The sequence below is a fragment of the Pteropus medius genome, unplaced genomic scaffold (assembly GCF_902729225.1).
Source record: "Pteropus medius unplaced genomic scaffold, Ma_sr-lr_union100, whole genome shotgun sequence".
Taxonomy (NCBI): Eukaryota; Metazoa; Chordata; class Mammalia; order Chiroptera; family Pteropodidae; genus Pteropus; species Pteropus medius.
In genome coordinates, this window is record NW_024344240.1 from 4,741,067 (window position 1) to 4,768,036 (window position 26,970).

At 36.1% G+C, this 26,970-nt stretch overlaps 1 protein-coding gene across 2 annotated transcripts; it reads left to right on the forward strand.

Moving 5' to 3' along the window:
* The first annotated feature begins 19,179 nt into the window (after nucleotides 1-19,179).
* Nucleotides 19,180-25,717, forward strand: CYP7A1 (cytochrome P450 family 7 subfamily A member 1). Of its 2 annotated transcripts, none has more exons than XM_039869320.1 (6): nucleotides 19,180-19,311; nucleotides 20,858-21,098; nucleotides 21,992-22,569; nucleotides 22,744-22,874; nucleotides 24,240-24,415; nucleotides 24,983-25,717. In XM_039869320.1, exons 1-6 carry the CDS (start codon nucleotides 19,235-19,237, stop codon nucleotides 25,280-25,282), a joined length of 1,503 nt encoding a protein of 500 aa, XP_039725254.1. In that variant the 5' UTR covers nucleotides 19,180-19,234; the 3' UTR covers nucleotides 25,283-25,717. The 2 variants fall into 2 exon arrangements, with proteins under 2 accessions (XP_039725254.1, XP_039725255.1); XM_039869321.1 differs by having other exon boundaries at nucleotides 22,073-22,569.
* Nucleotides 25,718-26,970: the final 1,253 nt, after the last annotated feature.

The following is a 26,970-nucleotide window of genomic DNA, read 5'->3' on the forward strand; positions in this document are numbered from 1 at the left end:
ATCATAATGGATGCTGTATATTGTCAAAGACTTTTTCTGCATCTATTGATATGATCGTTTGATTCTTATTTTTTAATTTGTTTATGTAGTATATCACATTAATCGATTTGCATATGTTGAACCATCCTTGTGGCTCTGGTATGAAGCCCATTTGATCGTGGCGTATAATCTTTGTAATATGTTGCTGTATTCGGTTCGCTAGTATCTTATTTAGGATTTTTGCATAGAAATACTGGTCTGTAGTTTTCTTTTTCTGTGTTATCTTTACCAGGTTTTGGTATCAGAGTAATATTGGCCTCATAAAATGAGTTGGGAAGTGTTGCCTCCTCTTTGATTTTTTGGAAAAGTTTGAGGAAAATAGGTATTAAATCTTCTTTGAATGTTTGGTAGAATCCACTGGTGAAGCCATCTGGTCCTGGACTTTTACTTTTTGGTAGGTTTTTGATAATTATTTCAATTTCCATACTGCTGATCAGTCTATTTAGATTTTTCCAATTCTTTTTGATTCAGTCTAGGAAGATTGTATTTTTCTAAGTACTGGTCCATTTCTTCTACAGTGTCTGTCATAATTTCCCCTCTTTCATCCCTGATTTTGTTTATTTGTGTCCTTTCTCTTTTTTCTTTAGTGAGTCTAGCCAGGGGTTTGTCAATTTTATTAACCTTCTGAAAGAACCAGCTTTCTGTTGCATTTATTTTTTCTATCATTTTTTTTCACTTTCATTTATTTCTCTCTAATTTTGATTGTTTCTTTCCTTCTGCTGACTTTATTTAGGCTTCATTTGTTCTTCCTTTTCTAGTTTTTTTTAAGATGAAGTATTAAGTTTTTTAATTGGGCTTGTTCTTGTTTTTGGAGATAGGACTGTAATGATATGTGCTTTCTTCTTATGACCACTTTTGCCATGTCCCAAAAGTTTTGATATATTGTATTATCATTATCATTCATTCCTATGTATCACTTGATCTCTCTTTTTATTTCTTCCCTGACCCAGTTATTCTTCAGTAGCATGTTGTTTAATCTCCATGTATTTGTGGTTCTTCCTGATTTTGTTTTGCAGTTGATCTCTAGTTTCAAAGCATTATGATCAGAGATTATGGTTGGTGTGATTTCAACTCTCATATATTTGCTGAAGCTATCTCTGTGTCCCTGTATGTGGTCGATCCTTGAGAATGTTCTATGTGCACTAGAGAAGAATGTATAAGCAGCTGTTTGGGGATGGAAGTCTCTGTGAATGTCATTTATGTCCAGTGGGTCTAATGTGTCATTTAAGGACGTTATTTCTTTGTTGATTTTCTGTTTGAATAATCTGTCCATATCCGACAGTGGGGTATTCAGGTTCCCTACTATGATAGTGTTTTGGTCTGTTTCTCCTTTTAGTTCTGTTACATATATCGGGGCTCCCTGATTGGAAGCATACATATTAATAAGTGTTATATCTTCTTGGTACATGATTAGCCTTTATCATTATGAAGTGTCCCTCAGTATCTTTCTTCATCTTTTTTATTTTGAAGTCTATTTCATCTGATATTAATACCACTACTCCTGCTTTTCTCTGAATGCCATTTGCTTGAAATATCGCTTTCCTCCTTTCACTTTGAGTCTATTTTTGTCTTTGGAGCTGAGATGTGTCTTCTAAAGGCAGCATATGGTTGGGTTTTGTTTTTTGATCTATTCTGCAACTCTGTGTCTTTTTATTGGTGAGTTCAGTCTATTTACATTTAGGGCGATTATCGAAATATGAGGTCTTCTTATAGCCATTTTATCTTTTGCTTTCTGGTAGCTCAGTGTTTCCATTGCTTCCTTGTCCTTGTGTTTCTGTTTTCTTTATTTTGGTTGGCTTTTGTGGGTTTTTCCTCTGGTTCTTCTTATTTTATGTTATATATACTTCAGTTCTGAATCTTTGGTGTGTGGTTAGCATTATAAATATGTAAAAGATAGTTATATATATACAGTCATCCATTTTCTTCTGCGCATGCCTTATCTCCATTCCCCTGTGTGAATTTGGATCTTTGAATCCTCCTCTTTTCAGTCGTTGTTGTCTCAATTTGTCCCTATGTATGCTGAACATTCATTATTATATTGCTATAGCAATTATCTTCTTTATTGTTTAACCTTATAATGCCCTTTTCTTAGTAAGGGTTGTACTCCTCTGTTTCTATTCACCTAATAGTCACCTTACTACTAATTTTGTATATTTTTTTTGTCATTTTGTTTTAGGTGAGCTGACCCCTTTCAGTATTTCCTGTAGCACAGTCCTCGTGGTGAAGAATTCCCTCAATTTTTGTATGTCTTGAAAGATCTTTATTTCTCATTAGTGCTAAAGAAGAACTTAGATGGATACACTATTCTAGGCTAGTAGTTCCTTTCACTTAATATTTTGAATGTTTGATTCCACTCCTTTCTGGCTTGTAAGGTTTGTGCTGAGAAGTCCGACAATAATCTAATGGGTTTTCCTTTATAAGTTACTGTTTTCTTTTCCCTGGCTGCCCCGGAAATTTTGTCTTTGTTGTTAATTTTTGATAATTTTAAAACGATATGTCTTGGTGAAAGCCTTTTTGGGTTGAGATAATTGGGTGTTCTATCGACTTTTTGAATTCCAAGCTCCAGCTCATTCTTTAGATTTGGGAAATTTTCATCAAGTATTTGTCTGAAAATACTTTCTAATCCCTGCTCCTTTTCCTCTGCTTTGAGAATTCCTATTATTCTTATGTTTCCTCTCCTGATGGTATCAGCTAGTTCTTGTATTTCTTTTTCATTATTTTTCATTCTTTGATTTTTCTCTTTTTCCTTCTGATTTATTTCTAGATTTCTGCCTTCAATATCACTGATCCTTTCCTCCATTTGGTTGATTCTGTTTCCCAAGCTTGCTATTTCATTTTTCAACACTTGTGGTGTGTGTTTTTTTTTTTTATCTCCAGAAGATCTATTCTGTTCTTTTTGAGGGTTTCAATCTCTTTGCTCTGCTCATCTAGTTGTATTTTCAGTTCCTGAAATTGTTGATATGACTTGTTTCAGAACTCACTAAGTTTTTTCAGAATTACCATTCCGAATTCTCTGTCATTTAAGTCTCATATTTCTATGTCTGTAAGCTTATTTTCTGGAGATTTTTCTCTTTCTTTCTGAGATGCCTTGTTGCCTTGGTTGTTCATGGTGTTTAATGAACTATTACTCCACCTGGGCATTAATGACGTGTATTCTGCTTTTTTTTTTTCCAGAAAGAAAGTTTATCATATAAAGTTCTCTCTTTAGCCTGTTGCAAAGAAGGCACTTTTCTTTTGCTTTCCAGTAGGTGGTGTCTAAGCCTCTTGGATCCCTGCTTTATATAAAGCTTTAATAATACCTTTTTATTTTCTTATAGATGTTTAATCACACTTGCTACCCTCAGTCCCTGTCAGTGTTAGCAACAGTTTTGGTAGCATTTGCTCAGATTCCCCAGGGATCGGCAGTGTTCGGTCTCGGAGGTTATTGGGGGAAGGGGCCCTGTAGGTTGGGGTTTGCGGGCTGTGAGCTGCAGCTCAGCCTCGATTTTACAACCTTCACCAGCAAAAATCAGCTATTGTTTCTCTGCTGTCCCATTTTTCTGCTTTCTTCCCTGACGACTAGGCCCTGCTGCTGGACTCAGGGAGCTCACAGCTTTCCCAGGCAGGGCTGTTCAGGGAACTCTTCGTACCTTCTCCTTTCTCCCTCCTCCTAAAGGGAGACCCCGTGGCTACAAGAGGCAGCTTCTTTATTTCTCCCAGTCCACCACCCGACACCCAGGGTTCTGACCTGTGGTAGCTCTTATGCACAGATCCCATGCTCAGATGTGCTAGTGCGCAGTTTGATCATTTTTGTTGAGTTATAGGTGTTCAGCTTATTGTTGTTTCAAAGGGAGAGATCTGGAGACATCTCTCACTTCGCCATGTTTCTCCAAAACCTCTTGAGAAATATCGATAAGAGAGACTAGCAGCTCACACAATCAACAACCAGACCATTCTTTGACCCCACATGTTTGAGTATCTTGTACAAAATTCTTAAAAGAAGAGAGACTGCTCTTTAGCCAGATAAGAATGTCCATTAGACATTGGAGGCACAAGGCGGGACAGTATTCTATCTTGTGAATAATGTTTAGTAAAAATGTAAATAGAGGTTAACTAACCTTGCAGGTCAGATCAAACCCTGACAAGAAACTACAAGTGAGAGAAGGACAAAGCAGTCTGGCCAGAGAGTCAGACTAACCTACACAGGGGCAACCTGCGAACCAGATACTCACCAGGCCAAATGAGAGCAGAAAAAGAACTGATGGTGATGTCAAGTAACAAGCAGTACACCCTATCCCTTGGGACTAACATAATGCGACAACTGAGACATATCCTACTTTCATCTCCAGATACTTGACTAGTATTTCTTCTATTGGTCCAGCTTAGGGTCTAGAACACAGAGTTGGTAGAATTGGGAGCAATTTAAGGTGTGTGTTAAGCTAGAGGATGGCTTTGGAGAATGGAGCAAAAAAATGCACAATTCCCTGGTGGAATATTAACCAGAGAAACACTATTTTATTATTGTTACTGTTTGTCTACCGAATTTCTAGGCAAGAGTGGCCTGGAGAAACACAGATTATATGTAGAAACGTAGGGAGAAAAAACCAAAATACTGTATATTCATCATTCCACTACTCCAAATTAACTATTCTTAATTTGAAATTTAAACATCGTCATTAATTTATTCAGTGTTTTGAATAATATATATATATTCACCTATCAGAAAGTAATGAACATTGCTAAGTTATTTTTTTTCTCTCTTTTTTCTTGAATAAATGGAGAAGGGAGAGTTTTAATCCCAGTTTAAAATTCTCTTAAAACCTTAAGCTGTAAGGCCAAAGTCTAGGGTGAGTCAGTACTTATAAATAGTCACAAGCAGATAAGAACTGGAGTTATCATAAAACGTTTATACTCACTTCTTTCTGTCTCGAAGGATGGTACATGGAGGACCAGAAGGCAAATGAAAACTCATCATGGTTTCACTTGGCAGTCAGCTGACTGAAACTTCAGGCTTTAATTAGGTTCTTAAAGGAGAGAATTTTAAGTAGCTTGTGTAAAATATCTTTCCAAGTAAGCACCAATGTCTTATGACACATTACCCCTTTCATTGGTTTGAGGTACAATTATGCCAATATCACTTTTATGTCTCCAATAATTGCTTAAGTACCCACCTGTTGAAATTAGAAGGGCATCAGTATGTTACTGTAAGTTCTTCTCAACATCAAGACACAGGAACCCAAAAGACTCGCTCAATCCAAAGGTGTCAATCTTGTTCCTAAACATCATAAGGAGAGAGAAGTAGAAGATCCCATTTGTTCACCAGTGAATTCTAGTTTTAAAACACTGTTACTACAGATTATGGAACTATTAAAAACTGGTTCCAACAGACAACACCAAAGGCTGACAGAAATGTGTAGCAACAGGAACTCTCATTCATTGCTGATGGGAATGCAAAATGCTACGGCCACTTTGGAAGACCATTTGGCAATTTATTACAAAGCTAAATACAGTCTACCATATAACCCCCCAATCATGCTCCTATATACTTTCTCAAATGAGTTGAAAATGTATGTTCACACAAAAAATTGTACACAAATATTTATAGAGGCTTCATTCATAATTGCCAAAAAATCGAAAATAACCACAACATCCTTCAATAAGTGAATGAATAAACAAACTGGTACATCTGTATTAGTCAGGGCTCTCCAGAGAAACACACCCATTTTATTATATATATTTATTACACACACATACACACGCACACACACACATATATAGATATATATACTTGTTATAACAAATTGACTCATTCAATTATAGAGGCTTAGTCTAAAGGCCTGAGAAGCAGGATGAGAAGCAGGATAGTGTTCATTCCAGTCTGAGTTCTAAGGCAAGAAAAAAACTAGTGTTCCAGCTTGAAGACCTTCAGGCAAAGAGAGTGAGTTATCTTTTGTTCAGCCTTTTGTTTCATTCTGGCATTTATGGATTGGATGAGGCTTGCCCATGTTGGGGAAAGTTACCTGCTTTACTCAGTCTATTGATTCAAATGTTAATCTCATCCAGAAACATCCTCACAGACTCATCCTAAATTATGTTTAACCCGCTGTCTGGCACACCATGGCCCAGGCAAGCTGACACTAAAATTAGCCATCACAACATCCATACAGTGGAATGTCACTCAGCAATAAAAGGAATTGTGGTATTAAGCCATCCAAAGATATGGAGGAAAGTTAAATGCATACTGTAAGTGAAGGAAGCCAATCTGAGAAGGCTACATATTATATGATTTCAACTCTGTGACATTCTAGAGAAGGAAAAACTATAGACGTAGTAGAAAGATCAGCAGGTGCCAAGGGTTGGCTGGGAGGCGGTAAACGAATAGGTGGAGCAGGAGCACAGGGGATTTTTAGGGCAGTGTATATGATTCTGTAATGGTGGATACATGACATTTTGCATTCATCGAAACTCGTAGAACTGTACGACGCAAAGAGAGAATTCCAATGTGTGCTATGAACTTTAGTTAATAATGTTAACCTACAAAAAAAAAAAAAAAAAAAAAAAGAGGCCAAAGTGTGAGGCAAAACGCATTTGTTTGAGATTGAAGAGAACTTAGGAAATACTGATTCAGGCAGAAGCCCAAATAGGAGGTGAAGGCAAGGGACATTTATGAAAAAGGGAAGGGGAATAGAAGAAAGGAATTTCCATGGGTGTTAATAGCAAAGGAAGGAATTTCTATAAGTGCAGATAAGCTAACAGAGTGATGCTGCTTCTAAAGAATGTTTTAAATTTTCAGTCCTAGAGTTATATCTGCTTTCCTGTTAGCTTTGCAAATAGTTGTTTATAATACAATACTGCTTTAGGCCCAGTTTGAAGCTTATTCCAAAGTTTGAGGAGTAAAGCATGCTAGGTAGTTCCTCTGGGATGGTAGCTTCAACTCCATTTTAAAGTGGCTCTGTTTATATTAATTTTACACATATACAACTGTATATCAATATTGGTTCATCTATCATAACAAAGATACCACGTCAGGGTAAGACTTTAATAGGAGAAACTGTGAGGGGAGGGGATCCGTTTAAACTCTCTGTACTTTCTGCTCAATGTTTTGGTAAACCTAAATCTTTCATTAACAAAACCTAAATTCTGTTATTTAACAACAAACAAACACACCTGGTTTTATACAGCCAGATGTATCCCTGTTGTGATGTTGCTACTTGTCTGAATCCCTCTGCAGGCTACAGGGGGTCTTAGACTTAATATTTTATTTTGTGGCTTTTAAAATTTTATATACTTACATACTTAGTTATTTTTCTAATGTCTGGCTATCTTATCTAGGGGCTGTGGTTTCAGAGACCCTTTTTGTCTGCGTTATATTTTTGACCAGATACAGCTCTTGACCAGAAACATTCAAGTTTTCCTACTGAATCTGAGTCCCCAGTACAGATTCTCCCTTCCTTTTTGGTGAGCTTTTGTTTTGTGCTAGCTAATTTAGGTGAATTTATCTCATCATAATTTTACAGGGTTCTACGAAAAGTAAGAAAAGTCAATCTACCTTCAAGAAACAAAGCATTCAACAAATCCATATTCAGAGATGACCAAGGTGTTGGAATTGACAGAGGATTTAAAATAACCATGATTTAAATGTTAAAAGATCTAGTGGAATACATGGACAATAAGCATTAACAGACAGGGACTTTCATTAGAAAGATAGAAACTGTAAAACAGTCAAGTGGAAATGCTAGAAATAAAAAATATGAGACTGGAAATGAAAAATTTCTTCAACAAGCTTACTAGGAGTCTGAAAACTACAGAAGAAAGAATCAATGGGCTTCCAAATAAGTTAATAGGAATCTTATAAACTGAAACACAAAGAGAAAAAAAAATGAAAAAAAAAATGAACAGCTGTGGGATAATAATAAACTAACATACATGTAATTAGAGTCTCAGGAGAAGAATGAGAGAGGGGTAGAAGAATGTTTGAAGAAATGATGGGATAAGAATTTTCCAAAATGAATGGAAGAATATAAACCAGAGATTCAAGGGAGGAAAAATCACCCCCTAAAAACATCATTGTGAAACCGTTGAGAACCAAAGTTAAAGGAAAAATCTTGAAGGCAATCAGAGGGTGGAAAATATCACATATAGACAGACTCAGCATCTCAGCCTAGTAAAACAACCATATGGTCAGCATGAGTCAAACAGCAAGAGTGACTGGCACTCTGACCTAAGGTTGGGTCTTTCATCCTCATTCACATGCTGTGAAAACAGGTAAACACTGGTCTAGACTTTTCCTGGCATCTCTATATTTGGAGCTTCTCCTGGATTTAGTCCCTCAGTGGTCTTTCCATCTTGTTTTGTAGCTCCGAAGGCCTTGGCTTGCAACAATGAAATGAGGGCTTTCCAAACCCAGGTTTTGCTGGCTCCAAAATGTGGGCTGGGAGGTTGAGTTCTGTATCTTTAGGTTGGGTTTATACAGTGCTTTCTAGGGTTATTGTTCATGGTTCTGTGGACCCTGAGAAGAAAGATTCATTTCATGTGAACCCTGAGAAGGAGTTTATCTGCTGAGATGAACTCTCCATCATCAACTGAGGGCCCAGATTTTGTGGTTAATAAGAGCCTAGTGACCATTTGCTAACTGGGACTTCTCATGTACTCTGTATACTGGAAAGAACCTCCGACTGAGGTTCCTGCATTACGCCCTGCTTGTTTATGCCATCTGAGTCAGTCAGTGCAGGGAAACCCTGGTTTTCTCTTTCTACCAATGGACTGAGACCTGCCCTGTCCAATCAGAACACAAATTGTATCCTCATTTGCATTTATACCGACCAATCAGAACTACATGATTTGCACAATTTGGAAAGCTCATTTGCATAAAATTGGGAGCTTGGGTGAAAACGTTTTCTATAAAAGATGGTCTCCCTTTTGTCTCAGTGGAACACAATTTACTACCTGAATCCACGTCTCCTAGGCTGCAAGTCCCTTTGCTCATATAAATGCTTTTTGTTCTTTATTACACTCTAAAATTAATTTTGGTTTACAGTTCCATCAGTGAGAGTTTGTTGCTTCCTCCAATTACCTTATCTGCAGAGGAAGTGTCAGTGTACATAGTTGTCCACTAGAGGGTGATATGAGCCCTAACTTTTTAAAACACGAGCCTGAATCAAATTCTAGCACAAATATATTAGTACATTAGGGAAAAAAGTAATAAATAAACTGTAGAACAATGACAGTTTACCTTATTTTCACATTCCCTTGTGGTTTGTGCTGATTGGAACATATTAAATATTTTCTAAACCTGCGCATTAATGGGATAAAAATCAAGCAAATGTAAAAAAATTATCGCTAGAGACATTCTAGAATGATAAACAGTTGAATCTATCAAGAAGTTATAACAATTATAGGCAACTAACAAAAGAGTCCCAAAATACATAAAGCAAAACGGACAAAATTTAAGAGAGAAATAGGCAATTCAATGACAATAATTAGAGAATTCAATACCTAACTTTCAATAATAGATAGAACAATTAGATAGGAAACCAGCAAAGAACTAGCATGTTTGAACATTATGAGCAAACTAGATTTAATAGACATATATAGAACACTCCATACGACAAGAGCAGAATACAAATTCTCAAGTACACCTGGAATATTCTCTAGGATAGATACATACATTAGACATTAAGCAAGTCTTAATAAATTTTAAGAGAGTTAAATCATACAAAGTATGTTCTCTAATCATGATAGAATAAAATGAAAATTTAATAAGGAAAAAATTTGGGGAAATTCACAAATATGTGGAAATTAAATAACATACTTCTAAATAGCTAATCAATCAAAGAAGAAAACACAAAGGAAAGTAGAAAATACTTTGTGATAAATGAAATGAAAAACACAATCTACCAAAAATTAATTCAATAAAAACAATGCTTAGGAAGAAACTTACAACTGCCTGTATATAAAAAAAAGAAAAATCTCAAATTAATAACCTAACCCTCCATCTTAAAAGCCTAGAAAAATATAAGATCAAGACAAACGCACAGAAAGCAGCAGGAATGAAATAATAAAAATCAGAAGAAAAATAGATGAAACAAAGAATAGAAACATAGTAGACACGAATCAACAAACCCCAAATTTGGCTCTTTTAAAAGATCAACAAATTGACAAAACTTTAGCTAGACTGACCAGAAAAAAGAGAGGGAAATCTCAATTACTAAAATGAAGAACAAAAGAGGAAAACATTAATATCAACATTGTAGGAGTGAAAAAGGAAAAGTAAATAAGGAAATGCCAGGAGCGATTGCATGCAAACAAACCAGATAACCCAGATGAAATAGACACATTCCAGAAAAACAAAAACTATCAAAACTGGCTCTGGAAGAAATAATATATCTAAATAGACCTATGACAAGAAAAAAATATTAAAGTGGATATTTAAAGAAATTCGTACAAAGAAAATCCCAGAACCAGATAGACTCACTGGTGAGTTCTACTAACCACTTAAATAAGAAATAACACCAATCCTTCACAACTTCTCTTATTATTAGAAAAGGAGGGACCACTTCCCAGCTCATTCTAGGAACCAAGTATCATCTGGTACCAAAATTAGATAAAAATATTACAGGTAAAATAAACTACAGACCAATATTCTTTATGAATCTAGATGCAAAATTCTTCAACAAATACTAGCAAACTGAATATAGCAACATATAAAAAGCACTGCACACTATTACCAAGTGAGATTTATTCAAGGAATGCAGGGATGGTTCAACATACCAAATAATTCAATGAAATACACCATATTAATACAATAAAGACAAAAACCATACAATTATCTCAGTAGATGCAGGAAAAGTATTTAAGAAAAATCTAACACCCTTTCATGGTCATAACACTAAAACAAAACAAAACAAAACAAAACACCCACAAAAAACAAACTAGAAGTAGAAGGGCACTACCTCAACATGAAAAAGGATATCTATGAAAAACTCACATCTAACATAATACTTAATGGTGAAAGACTAAAACTTATCCTCTAGGATCAAGAACAAGATAAGGACATCTGCTCTTGCCACTTCTGTTCAATATTGTACTTGAAGTTATTTCCAGGAAGCAAGTCAAGAAAAAGAAATAAAAGGCATACATAGTTGAAAGGAAAACTACCTCTACTTTTAAGATACATGACAGTATATTGAAAATCCTAAAGAATCTACTAAAAAAAAAAAAAGCCTCTTAGAACTAATCGAAAAGTTCAGCAAGGTAACAGAATGCAAAAATCAACATCCAAAAATCAGATTTATTTCTATACATGAGCAATGAGCAATCTGTAAATGAAATTAAGAATAACAATTCTTTGTAAATAGCATTAATAAAAATAAAATAACAGGAATAAATTGAACAAAAAGTGCAAGGTGTATATACTGAAAACTACAAAACATCATTGAAAGAAATTACAGAAGACTTAAGTGGAAAGACAGCCTATGTTCATGAATCAGAAGACTTAATACTGTTAAGATGACAATGTCCTCCAAATCGATGTATAGAGTGAATACAATCCCTAACAAAACCCCAGGTTCCCTTTTTCTTTTTGGAGAAATTTACAATCTGATTCTAAAATTCACATGGAAATGTATGAGGTCTAGAATATCTAAAATAATCTTGAAAAAGAACAAATGAGAGGACTCACACTTCCTGATTTCAAAACTTACTACAAACCTGCAGTAATCAACACTTTGTGATGCTGCCATAAAAATAGATACATAGACCAATGGAAGAATAGATACATAGATCAATAGAATTGAGAGTCCCAAAATAAACTCTTACATATATGCTCAATTGATTTTCAACAAGAATGCCAAGTGATTTTAATGAGAATGAGCATTCTTTTCCTCAAACGGTGCTGGGACAACTGGATATCCACATACAAAAGAGTAAAGTTGGACCCTGTACTTTATACCTTATACAAATAGTAACACAAAATGGACCAAAGTTCTAAATAGAAGAGCTAAAACTATAAAACCCTTAGGAGAAAACACAGGTGTTAAGTATTCATGACCTTGGATTAGGCAATGTTTCTTAAATATATCACCAAAAGTATAAGTAACCAATAAAAAATAGTATATAATTGAACTTCCATAAAAATTAAAAACCTTCATGTATCCAAAGACATTACCAAGCAAGTGAAAAGATGACCCACATAATGGGAGAAAATATTTGAAAATCATATCTGATAAGGATATAGTGTCCATAACATAGAAAAAACTCTTCAACTGAACAATAAAAAGAACCCAGTTAAAAAAAATGAGCAAAGAATTTGAATAGACATTCTTCAGAGAAGATTTACAAAGGGCCAATAATCACATAAAAAGATGTTCAACGCTGTTAGTCACTAGGGAAATGTAAATCAAAACTATAAGACAAACCCACTAGAATGGCTACAATCAAAAAAGAGCGATACAAATAAGTGTTGACAAAGATGTGGAGAACCTGGAACCCTCATACATTCCCGGTGGGAATAGAAAATGGTGCAGCCACTTGAGTTTGTCAGTTTTTTAGAAAGTTAAACATAGTTACCATATGGTCCAGCAAATCCATTCTTAGTAATATCCTCAGGAAATTTGAAGGATATGTTCACACAAAAACTTGAACATGAATGTTCATAACAGCACTATCCACGATACATAAAAAGTGAAAAAAGGGTCAGCTCTTCCCTTTCTCCCCTGGCTTCTCTCTCCTTTCTCTCTCTTTCTGAGCTCTTGTAACCTCCTGGGGAGGTTGGCTGGGCCCAATGAATTCAATAAACCATTGCTCTTTGCTGTCTAGTTGAGCTCCCTGGCTTAACCTCTAGAAGATTCAGATTAAGGTGGGTTTTATCATAAAAAGCAAGGCAGCCACTTAGCCTTCTTTGATTCTAGGTCCTCAGGCCTGACTTCAACTTGGGTGAAAAGAGTTCTCCCTGTCATACAGCATAGCATAGCAGGAACTAAACTGGGGCTTGGAGCCAGAGCTTCGCAGCATTAAGTCACCTACAAATGCAGGTAACAGGGTCCATCTCATGATGCTACCATGTGGAATAAATGAAGCAAGCATGCGAAGGTCTTGGCACAAAGCTCTGATGCATTGCCTGACCTTTTCTGTTAATAGAAACAACACTTCCTTTATCAGAAATCATACAGTGATTTGTTCTCCTGTTGATTGGCTGTGTCACCTTGAAGCCAGAGACCGCTGTATCTCCAGCACCTAAAAGGTGCCTTGCATAAAGTAGGTGTTAAGTTAATATGAATGATAAATAAAATGGATGAAAAATTTTTGATGAATGATCTACTCATCTCTCCCTCATCACCTAACAGCGCCTTCCACGTACTTGGTGTTCAGAACCTATTTGATGAATTAAGTTTATATTTGAACATGTAGGTGGTAAGCTTATCCTTTCTCAAACCTGCAGCCAGATGTCCTTTGGTTCTACTGAACTTCCTGTGAGGTTCTAAGCTATAGAGGAGGAATACTGGGCTTCAGTAGAGAAAAATATGAGGTCGTGTCCTGGTCCTGGATTTACCACTTAAAAATTGCGACAAACATTTTTGATCATAGATTGTGCCAAGCCCTAGGTAAAACATTTTACAGACATTGTCTTACTTCAACTCGATCTTTCTATTTTGAGTCATACACTATAATCATCTCCATTTTACAGATAAGAAAGCAAAGATTGGAGAGGATAGCATCTCATTCAAAGGTATATACTTAGTGCAGAGTCAAGGTGTAGACCCTGATTTAATTCCAGCTTCCATTCCACTGACCTCTGAACTATTTTAAGCTTTAGGACATTAGCCACTAAACCTTCATACCCCTATTTCTTCATTTTAAAATAGCTAAAATATCTGCACCGTCTAACTGAGCTGATTATTTCATTCAAGTTGGAGAATATAAGTAAAAACATTTTTAGAAACCTCAAAATCAATGTAAACTTTATTATGATTCTCTACAATACAACTTCTCAACATCTTCTTATTCGTCAGTCCCATGAAATTACATTTGTTCAATGCACACATTTAGATATACCAGGCATTTACAACCTCAACACTGTGTGTTTAACGTTCAAAACTATGTTTGAGAATCAAATATTCCACATCTGCCATAATATAACTGGGTTTCTTTTTCTAAAAAATGTTGAAGACATAGTTCAAATGTGAATACTAAGGCATATTTCCTAAGAGCTTATTATGAAAGCCTCAAGTTAATCGTAGCAAGACCTCACCAGCCCAGTTCACTTCGGTCTCCTACTGACTTGCCCTGAACTAGGACCCTGGCGTGCACCCTTGCTCCAGGATGCTCTTAGAAAATGCCAGAGATTGCATTAATTGAGACAATCTATAGTTCCACTGCAGAAAGTGAGTTTGACTTGGAAATTCAGGAAAACAACTGGTTTGACTCAATTGTTTGACTATATTCATAGTTTATTTAAAGCCATCAGATTGATGTGTGAGTTCTACATAAACTATGTGTACTGCATTTCTTGGTAGAAACCATCTAATTGGGCCATCAGTTTACATAAGCTAAAAGCTTTATAGGTTTTCTTTTTACTTTCTGTTCCTATAGTTTGAGTTTCCACGTTTTTGTATATGTCTGTTCATGGGGAAATGATATTGTACTTAGGCCCTACATTCTCTGAGGCCAGAACAAGTTCTCCTCTACATGTCAGTAAGTGTGTACCCCATCCACACTACTTTCTGCAAATAAATAGGAAATTGACAAGCTTTGGAGGGATTAGGGAATTTAAATAAACTCAGTTATTGTGGCAACTAAAACATACTCCTTTCTGCTTCAGGGCCCTGAGGCTTTCTCCTGATGCACTGAAATCCCCACAGGGTCGGGGCTCACCACTTCCTTGTTAATTGCATTTCCCTAGTCTTGGCATGGCACCTGACACACATAGTAAGTGCTCAGTGTGTGTGTGTGGCGGAGGGGTTGGGGGGAAGGGAAGGAGGGGTCAAGTAGGGGAAGGGAGAAAATAAAACTTTATCATTTGAAACACCAGGGGATAAAAAAGCAGGTAAAGGACTTTTCAACTCAGCTATCGTTTACTTAATACCTGAAACTCCGAGTACTGTGTAAACATATTGCGATGTCATAAAATCCATGCATGACACTTTGTGCCTTCGACTTATCAGGAAACCTTTAAGGTATGTCCTAGCAGCCTCTGAATAGTTCTGACAACTGTAACAAGCATCAGAATCCCTATTCACCAGATTAGAAGCAGCATATTAGGGGTGTGATAAATGCCATATGTGGACATATGACAGTAGCAAGAAGTGACATCCTCATAAGGAAGACATAAATCATACGTAACAAGAGAAAAATGAATGTGAATATTCAAGCCACTGCTTTTCCTCAGCCCACTAAAAAAAACTGTGTGTGTTTCCTGGGCTTTTGTTGTGTTGAAGGATAGTAAGTGAAAGTGTAAAAAGAATAGATAAGGGTAAGGGAAACTGAGATAAATACAAACCGCACTATATTTGAAAGTGTTGCGGGAAGCGACACCTGATGGAGGAAATTGGACGCTCAGACAACTTTGTTAGAAGAATTTATTGCCGGCGGAGAGTATGGGGCTTTCAACAGCACCAAAGCACAAACTCCCTTTGTTTAGATTTCTTACAGCTTATATAACCTTGCAGTGACCATGCAAGGGGTGGTGATTCCTTTGTCTGAGGTTTCACGTGTGCCTCATGAGTCAGGATGGGGAGGAGGAGTTTCGGGTGGGGGAGCTGCAAGCGGGGAGGAATTTCTAGACTACTGGTCTTATCTATTTACAGGTCGTTGGCCTTGTAGAACTCACGACCTTGGTGTCATCAGTACCTTTATCGGATTCTCAAATGGAAAGATGGGACACCAAGGCTATAAGCAGAAGTAGCACTTACTGATGCTGGCACCAGCTCAGCAGGTTCCTATCCAAAAGCTGAGCCCCGATTGTAACATAACAGGCAGTTTTATACAGTCTTGTTATTCCTACACAGCTACAGAGATAAGGAAGAACATTAGTTGGATGGCAAGCTATGAACTGACAAATGTGAGCTTGAGAGTCCTTGAGGTGGGGAGGTAGCTCTGGGAAAACGTGTTAGCTGGAGAGTCCTGGAGGGGGTGGGGGAAGGAATGGACTTTAACCAGCTGAGTCGGTCATTTCTGCAGGCCCTTTCCTTTACATTTTTCAGATGTCTCCTCTCCTCTCTTAAAAGGAGTTTATGACATTCCGAGAGGGGGTGATGAAGACAAGACAAGGAAGTTTTCCTGGGGTTGTGAATGTATTTCCTTTTACCATTTTGAAAATCTTTTAATTTTCATCTAATTATATTCACAGGAACTTGCAGAGATAGTGCCATGTCCATTTTCCTTTATGATAGTTTTTTTTCTGATTTTTGTTTGAGAGGTTTTTATCTACATCCTGGGTCTTTACAATCTCCCAGGATGGAAATCAAGAGATCACCACACGAAAGTTCAGGCAAGAGGCAAATGTTTATTAAGCTTGTGCACAAGGGACCCAACACCCAGAGAGGAAAGTTTCCGGTGGGTCCTCTAGAGAAGTTGGTACAGGACTTTAAAGGGGGCTTTGAGGGGTAAAAGCTAAGTCTGGGCACGTAAAAACGGAGGTTTCTTGACGCCTTGGGAGTGTGATTACATGCCCTTCATGCATCACATGTCTCATTTGCATGATACACCATCTTCCGATGTCACTTTTAGTATTTAAATTTGAGAAAGGTCACTTTAGGGATACTCTTGGGCCTTACTGCGCATGCGCAGTGATAGGAACGTCTCTTGTTGCTGGCATGCCTCCCAAGGCTCCCTGATGCCCATCGGTGGTATCTGAGGCGGGTATTCTTGGGAAACTTATCGGGCGCCAGCAGCTGACCTTTCCGACTGACTCAACAGCAGGAATTTGGTTTCCTGTCTCAAGGTGACTCTAAAAGGTTAAATTGTTTGTATATTAGATTGGTCTTTTCTCTAATTGTGATATCCTGCTGTGTCGGGCCATGCAAATGTTTAGCTATTAATGAGTCGTATAGAAAATAGATATAGTAATTTTAAAAAGCACATCAGACTAAATATGTTTAATGTACACAAAGCCCTAGAAAACCTAAATAGATTGAGAACTTCTACCATAAAATTATTAATAATAATAATTATGATCATAATTACACACATAAAAAGATCTGTGTTTTCTCTCTTTAAGGAGGCAAAAAAGCATGAAATAAATCTATGGTTTCTATAGACAAAAATCGAAAACGAACCAAATGTCCACCAATTGGGAATCAGTAAGCTAAATTATAGTACATTCAGTCAATGGAAAACTATACACACATTAGAAATAAAGATATATGAACACACACATATATACGATACATAGATATGTATTGTCACAGGAAATATTCACAATATGAATTCATTTTTTTACATGCTATTAAACAGTTCTTTTATATAACCCACACACATCTTTGTGTGTGTGTTTGTGTGACTCACCAGCTGCCTCTATGTTGTCAAATCTGGTGATCAAGTTTTTGACATCTTACTTGACCCCAGTAGTGTGTGATATAATTTCTTCAAATGATTCTCCTCTTGTTTTCTGAGACACTATTTTTTCTTGATTTTCATCCTAGTTCTTTTTCATCCATTCCTTCTTCTGCTCTCTGCCTGACCTCAGTAAATGCAATGCCTGGTATTGGACTATTCTTTTCTCGGTTTTTATTATCTCCCTAGGTCTTTTGGTATTATAAAGTCTTTTGGCTTTAAATACCATCTAAATGGTGATGACTTGAGATTTCTACTTCCAACTCTAGCTTTTTTACCTTGCTTCAGACTCTTAAGTTCAACTGTCAATTTGATATCGATCCTTGATATCTAATAGGTCTCTTAAATTTCAAATGTCCAAAATAGTATTTTGACCTCTTGCCCAGGTCAAAATCTGTCTCTCCTTACTCTACTGCACCCTTATATATGAATTAGTTCTTGACTACTTTTTGTCTTTATATCTTAACCGAGTTGTCCCTCATTCACTCTGCTCCAATCTATGTTACCTTCATTCTGGTTCTTAGATGTACCAAGTTCATCCTTGACTCAAGACCTTTGTATTTGGTGCTCCTTCTTTCTGAAATTCTGATTTTTCACTTGGTTAATCCTTTCTTGTCATTCAGATCTTGACCATCACCTCCTCAAAGAGCCTTTTCCTGATCACCAAACCTAAAATTGCTCTTATCCCCCAATAGCTCTTTACAACTTGTTTTATTTTATTCATAACACATATTTTATTATCTCCTTATTGAAATAGAACCCCCTTAGAGTAGAGAATCTGCCCATCTTTTTAATGCCAGCAACCAGAATACCTTTTAAGAGTTCTTGGCACAGAATATGTGCTCAATTAGTATATGTGTATGCATGGAAATAAAGTTTGGAAGAATATATACCAGTTAACAGTGGTTACCTTTGAGTGGAGAGTAGTGGGGATGATAAATTGTTAATCAGCTTTCACTTTCTACCAAGACATGTTTTAGTTAGTTTTAAGTTATTTGAAAAAAAATTGTGTTACTTTAACAATTAGAAAAATTAATAAACATTTTTAATTAGAAAAAATAGTTGATAAAGTTTTGATGCCTACATAAAACTGTTTAATCAGAAGATGCATTTATGTGGGATACTTTCTTGAGGGTGTTAGGTAAGTAACAGTTACTATATATAGTAAAATACCTATGATTGTGTAAAAGCACTGAGACACGAAGGCCCAGAAACATTTCACCCAGTTCTCTTTCCTTTGAACTTAACCACTGTCTCTCTTGTAAACTATTTAAATCGATTTCTTCTTCAAAAGGTAACGAGAGCAAATCACTAGCTTGATGATAACTTATGCTTATTTTTCTTTAAATTATTATACTTTACATCTCTATTTGACATGTTCATCTTGAAGAGGTTTATTTGCTCTTTTTATAAACATGCTAAACTTGTGTTTGAAAGACCTTCAACTTATCATTATTGCAGATCTCTAATTGTTTTGGAACCTCTTCTGATCCTGTGGACTTAGTTCAAGGCCATTTTTTTTTTTTTCTGATAGGATATTTGCTTTAGTCACTCAAGTGCAAGATCTTACCAAATATAAAAAGTCTAGCTACAGTTTCTATTCAGCAAGACCCTTATCTTTCTAATCAGATAGTCCTCAGAAATTTTGCATTAGATTTGCAAAAAAATGACCATATCTTTGATCTGGGGGATTGTTACAGCAGTGTGCTGTTGTTTATGGCTTATTCTTGGAATAAGGAGAAGGTAAGAAAAGATTTATTCAGTTAATAAATTTGGCTTTCTGTATGAACACTAGCATTTTTTTCTCAAATCAAAAAAATTGAAAATTGAAAATTTTAAAGTGATATTTTTTAAATTATGTCTAACAAAAGGTATAGTGGCAGTGTTTTTTTTTAGTATTGACATACCAATGGTAATGCAAAAATGTACAAACTTGTTAAACATAACTGACAAATCTTATGAGATCTCTGTGTATGTTTACTGGGCATATAAAGAGGAGGTCTGGATTAGGATTTAAGTGGTAAGTGGGATATGCAACGAGAAGGGTTTCTTTCTATCATGCGGATTAAATAGATGCTCTGACTAAATAAATGTTCTCTCTTCAGCCAGTTCTTGTGCATTGTGTAAACTCAGCCTAAGTTTGGACAAGAGCACAGGGCCTGCATTGATCATGTTATTACTTTTCTCTTATTAATGATATTCAATCATAGCGAACTGGAAAATTGCTAAGTGGATGTGACATAACTTTTATTTATAGGTGTTATTCATTACTAACTGGTTTAAAAATACAAGAAATACAAATAGAGTCAAATACATAGCTATAGTTTATTTAACTTCTGATTGGCTCAAAGAGTATTTGGGGGCGGGGTGGGGAGGAGGTTGTAAATATTCTCTGTTATGTCAATCTCTAAAAGATAGAATCATCCAGAGCATAGCTTCAGCTATGTAGATTTCTATGTGTTGTTTACCTTTTACAAGGTTTTTTATCCCCTAAAGTGTTTTAATTCAGCCTTACTAGTTTCTAGTTTTAATTAAACTACTTATCTTTGAACTAAGAAAATAAAAATAGTTGTTTTATGCTATGTGATTCTATCAAGAATGGTGGTAGTTTATGTTGGGAAATAAATGTTTCTATTCTTTAATAAAAAAATTTAAAATAACATAAAAAATCATTGAATTGCAATTGATGATCCTGTCAATACACATCTTACTTAATTTCATTTTATCATAAGCTAATTTCTCAAGTGAGTTTCTCCTTATCTTTAACTATCATCACAGTATAATAATATCTTTAAACTATGAAGATTTTGAAAACTTCTATTCTGTAATCCTCTCTTATTCAATATTCTGTATCTCTAAAGAAAACAGATACCTAGGCAAATGATGCTTAGGAAAAACATAAATGCTAGAATGTAGTTTTTTCTCTGTATTGAGAGCAAAACTCTTGCCTTTGTTCATCCGTTTATCCTCCTCATTGGTAAAAGCGATTAGCATAACATTCAGTAGGTGTTCGTGGAATGTAAGCATGGGTGGATGGATGGATGAGTGGGTGGATTTAGTAATTATTGTCACAAACATATCATCTTATTAGGTTAATATAACCCATTAATAAAGGAGCGGGGCCCCATCAACACAAAAAAATGATCAATTTTTACTATTGACTTTAAACTTCAAAACTGGAGTTTTGAAGTTTAAAGTCAATAGTAAAAATTTAAAAACTTGGTTTAAATTAAAAAAAAAACAAACCATGTGCAATTGTCCATATCTATCATATATTTGTGTCTTACAGACAAATAGGAGAACCACCTCTGGAGAATGGGTTGATTCCATACCTGGGATGTGCTCTGCAATTTGGTGCCAACCCTCTTGAGTTCCTCAGAGCAAATCAAAGGAAACATGGTCATGTTTTTACCTGCAGACTAATGGGGAACTACGTCCACTTCATTACAAATCCCTTGTCATACCAAAAAGTGTTGTGCCATGGGAAATACCTGGATTGGAAAAAATTTCATTTTACTACTTCTGCAAAGGTAACCTGTTTTGCATTCTATTTGTTTTTTTTCTTTCTACTTTTTAATATGTCAGTCTACTTAGTCATTTTGAGATTCTTTGATGTAAAGATAGAGATGCTGAAGTGAGTTACCCTTACACAGGGATTCTTAGAAATATAATCAAATTAGACACAACTTCTTGGTACTAATCATTTAAAAAGTCAAATAGATATAGATTTGTCATTTTTTTTTTAACCAGCTAATGCGGGTGAAATAAAACTGAAACATTTTACTGAGCCAGATGGCACTGTATGGTAAGGGTGGTATAAACTCACTCATGTCAACAAAGCCCACAGCACCCCGAGTGCATTATTCAATCAATTATTTTATTTTACCGCACTAATGCCACACCGTTGTTTAATTCTGTTAAGGAATTGACCAGATATTTTGCCATCACTTAGATGTAATCTAAGAGGCTCCTTTATAGAGAAAACAGCCAATATTTACTGAATCTCTAAAGAAATATGGTGTCTGCCTCTACACAGATTAAAGTCCACAAAAAATATAAAGAACTAATGGTTAAAAACTATTACTGATTAGTAGCAAATTCATGTGCAAATAAATGTTCTAGCATAAGAAAAATAAGAAATGGACAAATAGAGAGGTTGAGGGGAAGTGTCACTGAAGAGCTGGGATTTAAACTTGGCTGTAAAGGAATGGCGTGATTTAGCTATTTATTAGTTAAGTGCTGTGAAATTGTATGTGGGAAGGCCAATATCCAGCAGCTCTGTTTTTTTAACAAGTAGACTTTTTTTAAAAAGAAAAAGAAAAAGAAACACTCGCAATTATGAAAGTATCTAGTTTGTTTTCAGCCATTTACTAGTACTGGGTCAGGTTTAATTTCTTTTTCCACACGTTTCATTTACCGCCAGGCATTTGGGCACAGAACCATTGACCCAAGTGATGGAAATACTACGGAAAAAATAAGCAAAGCTTTTGTCAAAACTTTGCAGGGCAATGCCTTGAATTCCCTCACAGAAGCCATGATGAAAAACCTCCAACTTGTCATGAGACCTCCGGTCGTACCCGAATCAAAGATGCCTGCCTGGGTGACAGAAGGGATGTATTCTTTTTGCTACCGAGTGATGTTTGAAGCTGGGTATTTAACTCTCTTTGGCCAAGATCTTACAGGGCAAGATGAACAAAAAACACTTATTCTAAATAACCTCGACAACTTCAAGCAATTTGATAAAATCTTTCCAGCCCTGGTAGCAGGCCTTCCCATTCACGTGTTCAAGTCTGCACACCATGCCCGGGAAAAACTGGCAGACAGCTTGAGGCATGAGAACCTGGGGAAGAGAGACCACTTGTCAGAACTGGTCAGGTTTCTGAATGACATGCTCTCCACCTCAGATGACATGGAGAATGCCAAGATGCAGCTCGCTGTCCTGTGGGCATCGCAAGCAAACACCATTCCTGCCACTTTCTGGAGCTTATTTCAAATGATTAGGTAACTAGCAACTTATCCAGTTCTTTCTTTCTTTTAATAGAAGGCAGAAATTCAACAATTAAAATAGGAAAAGACTCATGGTACCTTCTCATGCTTTCGGTCTGTGTGATGATCTTTTGGTGTAGAAACAATTTATTTTCTGTACATCTTTACTTTTTTATTAACTCTTAATAGGAGCCCTGAAGCAATGAAAGCAGCTACTGAAGAAGTGAATAAAACACTGGAGAACGCTGGCCAAAAAGTCAGCTTTGAAGGCAATCCTATTTGTTTGAATTCAATGCAACTGAATGACATGCCAGTGCTAGGTATGCTTGACTTAAGTATTTCATTAAATTTCATTTACCGCGTCCTACCAAAGTACTTGTCCTAGGCATTATGCTAGGTATTTCGTATGTGCTGTCTCTTTCGATTCTCACAGCAATCCTTTTCCTGTTTCTCTGTAACAAGTGACAAAACTGTCTCTTAGAGGTTGAATTACCGTCTGAGATCAAACAGTGGAACCAATTACAACATTATCGTGGGTCTCGACTCCACACTCTCAATCACTTCTCTGCACTGCCCCACTCTGTCTCCTCTGTTATTACTCTTACCATTAATATTATGGTTAATGGGAACATATTATTCATTTCTATGAAATGAAGAGGGGAAAAGTACCATCAAGAAACTGCAATTAGCTGCATTGATTGTATGATGGGATTGAAGGTTATTTTGTTTTTCTTATTTTTCCTTCTCTATATTTTATAGAAATACAAAAACTACTATATTTTTATAGTAAGAAAGAGTTTTCTTTCCATTTTTGTTATTTTTGCCTGGAGGAAAGAAGCCAATGGATGCTTTCAGGGGCACTGTGTCTTATGGAAGGGACTAGGAGGCAAGAGGCATAGATGTCATGTTGGGCTCTGCCTTGCCACGGAGACCTCGGACATGTCACTTCATTTTGGGGTCTTACTTTTCTTATTTGTAAAATAAAGTGCTCACATGTTATGATTTTACACACAATCATGAGCTGAGCGCCCCAAACATGGCAATTAAAAGGATAGAGGCTGGAAGGTCAGGCCGGACCTTCTCATTAGATCTGTATATTTTAGCTATTCTTAGGATGGTTCTTTTTGTCCCTTTATGTGTTTACCAGGCAGCAGGGCATTGTCATACAACATTGGATAGTATAATGATAAAAATGAGTTCTTGTAAACACTGAAATGAAGCTGCATTAAATACCTGGAAAAATGTTTCTAAATAAAAGCATTATCGGTATATTAAATCGAAAAGCGATGAACTTGAAATAATCCACAGAAAAGTGATTTACTGATTTTCCCAATTTTATCGCCAAGTGTCATGTAGAAATAAAATACTTTTCCATAAAATTATGAAAATCAAGTTTTCATTGATGCCCCAGAAGATTATATATTTATTAAAAGATTATTATTAAATTAGATGATCAGATTAAAAAATACATTCTGACACGACTGAATCACTGATCACAACACAGTGGTAACAGAAAAAGTCTGGGAAATTTGTATCTAGCTAGCTTCCCATAGTCTATTTAGTTTTGTGTTACAGGCTGCTAGAAGTATTTCAGTCTATATTATGTGGCCTTTCAATACTTTATTTCTTCTTCCTTTTGCCTTCCCTCCTTTCCTCCCCTCCGTTTTACCTTTTAAAATATTTAGATAGTATCATCAAGGAATCCCTGAGGCTTTCTAGTGCCTCCCTGAACATCCGAACTGCTAAAGAGGATTTCACTTTGCACCTCCAGGACGGTTCCTATCATATCCGCAAAGACGACATCATAGCACTTTACCCGCAGTTAATGCATTTAGATCCAGAAATCTACCCAGACCCTTTGGTAAGTGCCTGTTCATCCAAGTTCAATATCCAGGTGATGTCTGTCCAAATCGAAATAAAGAGGAAATTTACCATTGCAGAATCATCACTAAAGCCATAAGAACTGTCTCCTTTATTATGTCAAATATGTGTTTTGGAAAACCTGGATGATGGCCTGAATTTTTCCTATTTTCCTGATATTTGTCATCCATATAATCTCCGCTAGATTATATCTGCAGTTGTGATAATAAAGTGGCTGCCTTTCTTGTTCCTTAAAAATACCTGCTCACAGAAAATTAGAGGCTTCGGGGCTGATAACATCCCAGTTTCTGATCAGAACCCTCTTTCTCGTTCTGCCTGAGGAACTAGTGACCCAGGCAGGATAGGAGGTATCAGAAAGCTTTCTAGTCCCCATCAGCTCTCACTAAACTTCCATTCCTTATTACTTTCTGATTCATGGGAGGGTATTTGCTAAATTACTAATAAATCGAATTTAAAAAATTATTCTTTAGAGTTTCCAGGTCAAGAAAAAGATAAATTTATTTAAAACTAGCTTATCGGTTTGTTTTCTTTCTATTTTTTATTGCAGACTTTTAAATATGATCGATATCTTGATGAAAATGGGAAGGCAAAAACCACTTTCTATAGCAATGGACTCAAGTTAAAATACTGCTATATGCCTTTTGGGTCAGGAGCTACAATATGTCCTGGAAGATTATTTGCTGTTCAGGAAATCAAACAATTTTTGATTCTGATGCTTTTCTACTTTGAACTAGAGCTTGTAGAGAGCCGTGTTAAATGTCCCCCTTTGGACCAATCCCGTGCAGGCTTGGGCATTTTACCACCATTAAATGATATCGAGTTTAAATATAAGTTCAAACATTTGTGAATCTATGGTTGGAAAAAGAGGACACTAGGTGATATGACAGGACCGTGGAATGTCATCACCTGTCTGTCCCTCCAGACAGACGCATTTAATGGTGGTGGAGCTGATCCAGCAGGTGTTTGCTGACGCTGGCTTGTGGATCTTGACATTTTGGGACAATGTCCAGAAACTCTTTCAGACTGTGCTAGTGAAAACTAGTTTCTAGAAGCATAAGAATGTGTTTTTATTTGAATAAGTCAGTGAATGTTCATGTAGCCAGGGACTAAACTTCATTATTTTCAGAGGAAAAAGCCTTTTTTTCCCCTCTAGAATGAAGATATTCTAATTGGCAGATTTTTTTTTCCTAAGGAAACTGCTTTATTTTTATAAAAACCACCCAACAATTGTGAAAAAGTACAAATTCACGTTTTAGTGAAACTACATGATTTTTTGATTAGATATAGGATTCTTCAGATGTAGATTTATATTATAAAGAATATTCTAAAATATTATATTATGCCTTTTAATTTTAAAAAAAAAGTTTTTCAGCTTTCCTTATATCCAGTATTCAGGAATTTAAAATTAATGATCTGTTGTCCTGAAAACATTAAAATAGTTTTAATATTTCCCCTTTATGTTTCTGGAAACTCGATGTCTATGTCAGGTTTCAACTATCTTATCTCATGTGATATGTTTTAAAATTAAAACTGGATGAAAATGACCATTTAAAAGCTTTGGATATGAAATATGCAAAGAGTTCATTAAATGTGACTTGATATTATATTCTATTTAAATAAAATACTTTTTATCTTTAAGTGACTTGTAGTTGAAGGAAAAATAATTTAAGATTATATCATAATGTTTAAGTACTGTGTATACCAGGGCTCTGGTAAAACATTATAAATATTGAAGTTATCAGCTATATTCTTATTGATATTACTATTACTGTGTGTGTTTGTGGGTAAATTATATTTGCCTTTTTTCATATACTACAAATATAAAGAAAATATTGAAATATTTGACGATTTTGAAATGATTCACCTTTCAGAAATGAAAGTGTGAATGTCTGTGTTTTAAACTTTTTTTTGAAGTAGCAAAAAGATTTGTTACACACAGAATTATAGCAATGAGAAACGACAACCTGGCAGCAGGGAGGGACATTATTAAAAGTACTTATAAGAACTTAAAAAGCATCTCATGCAGGCCTTTTAGTGTCTTCTAAATGGCCCGGTGTGGACAAATGACTCTCTTAGTCTCGATGTGGCTTTTGGGCATCGGTAAAATGCAGAATATGAATCACTTTGACTTTGAGTTACCTGCAAAAAAGGTCAAATCTCAAAGTTTCCACTCTCAGGGACAGGAAGCAGGTGATGCAGTTGAGAAAGTTTCCTTTCCATCAGGGCAGAAATGAATGATGCAGAACAACTGTTGGAAATGCTCATTCTACCTGGCTCACCTCCTTGCTCCTTCCTCCCAGGGGGCCAAGCTCCATCCCTGGGGCTGTGTGGAGAAAACCCAGTCTGTCTTGGGCATGATGGCCCTTTGCATAGGTCAAGGTGGCTGCGGAGTCTCCAGCCTTGGAGTCAGCACATCATGGTCCTCCGTTCTTGTCCTTATGGCCCCATTGAATGTCCTACCACCCCCACTCCCATGTGTCTGCCTCAGGTCCCTGGAATCCAGTTTATCTTCCCCAAGTCACATTACTCATTTCT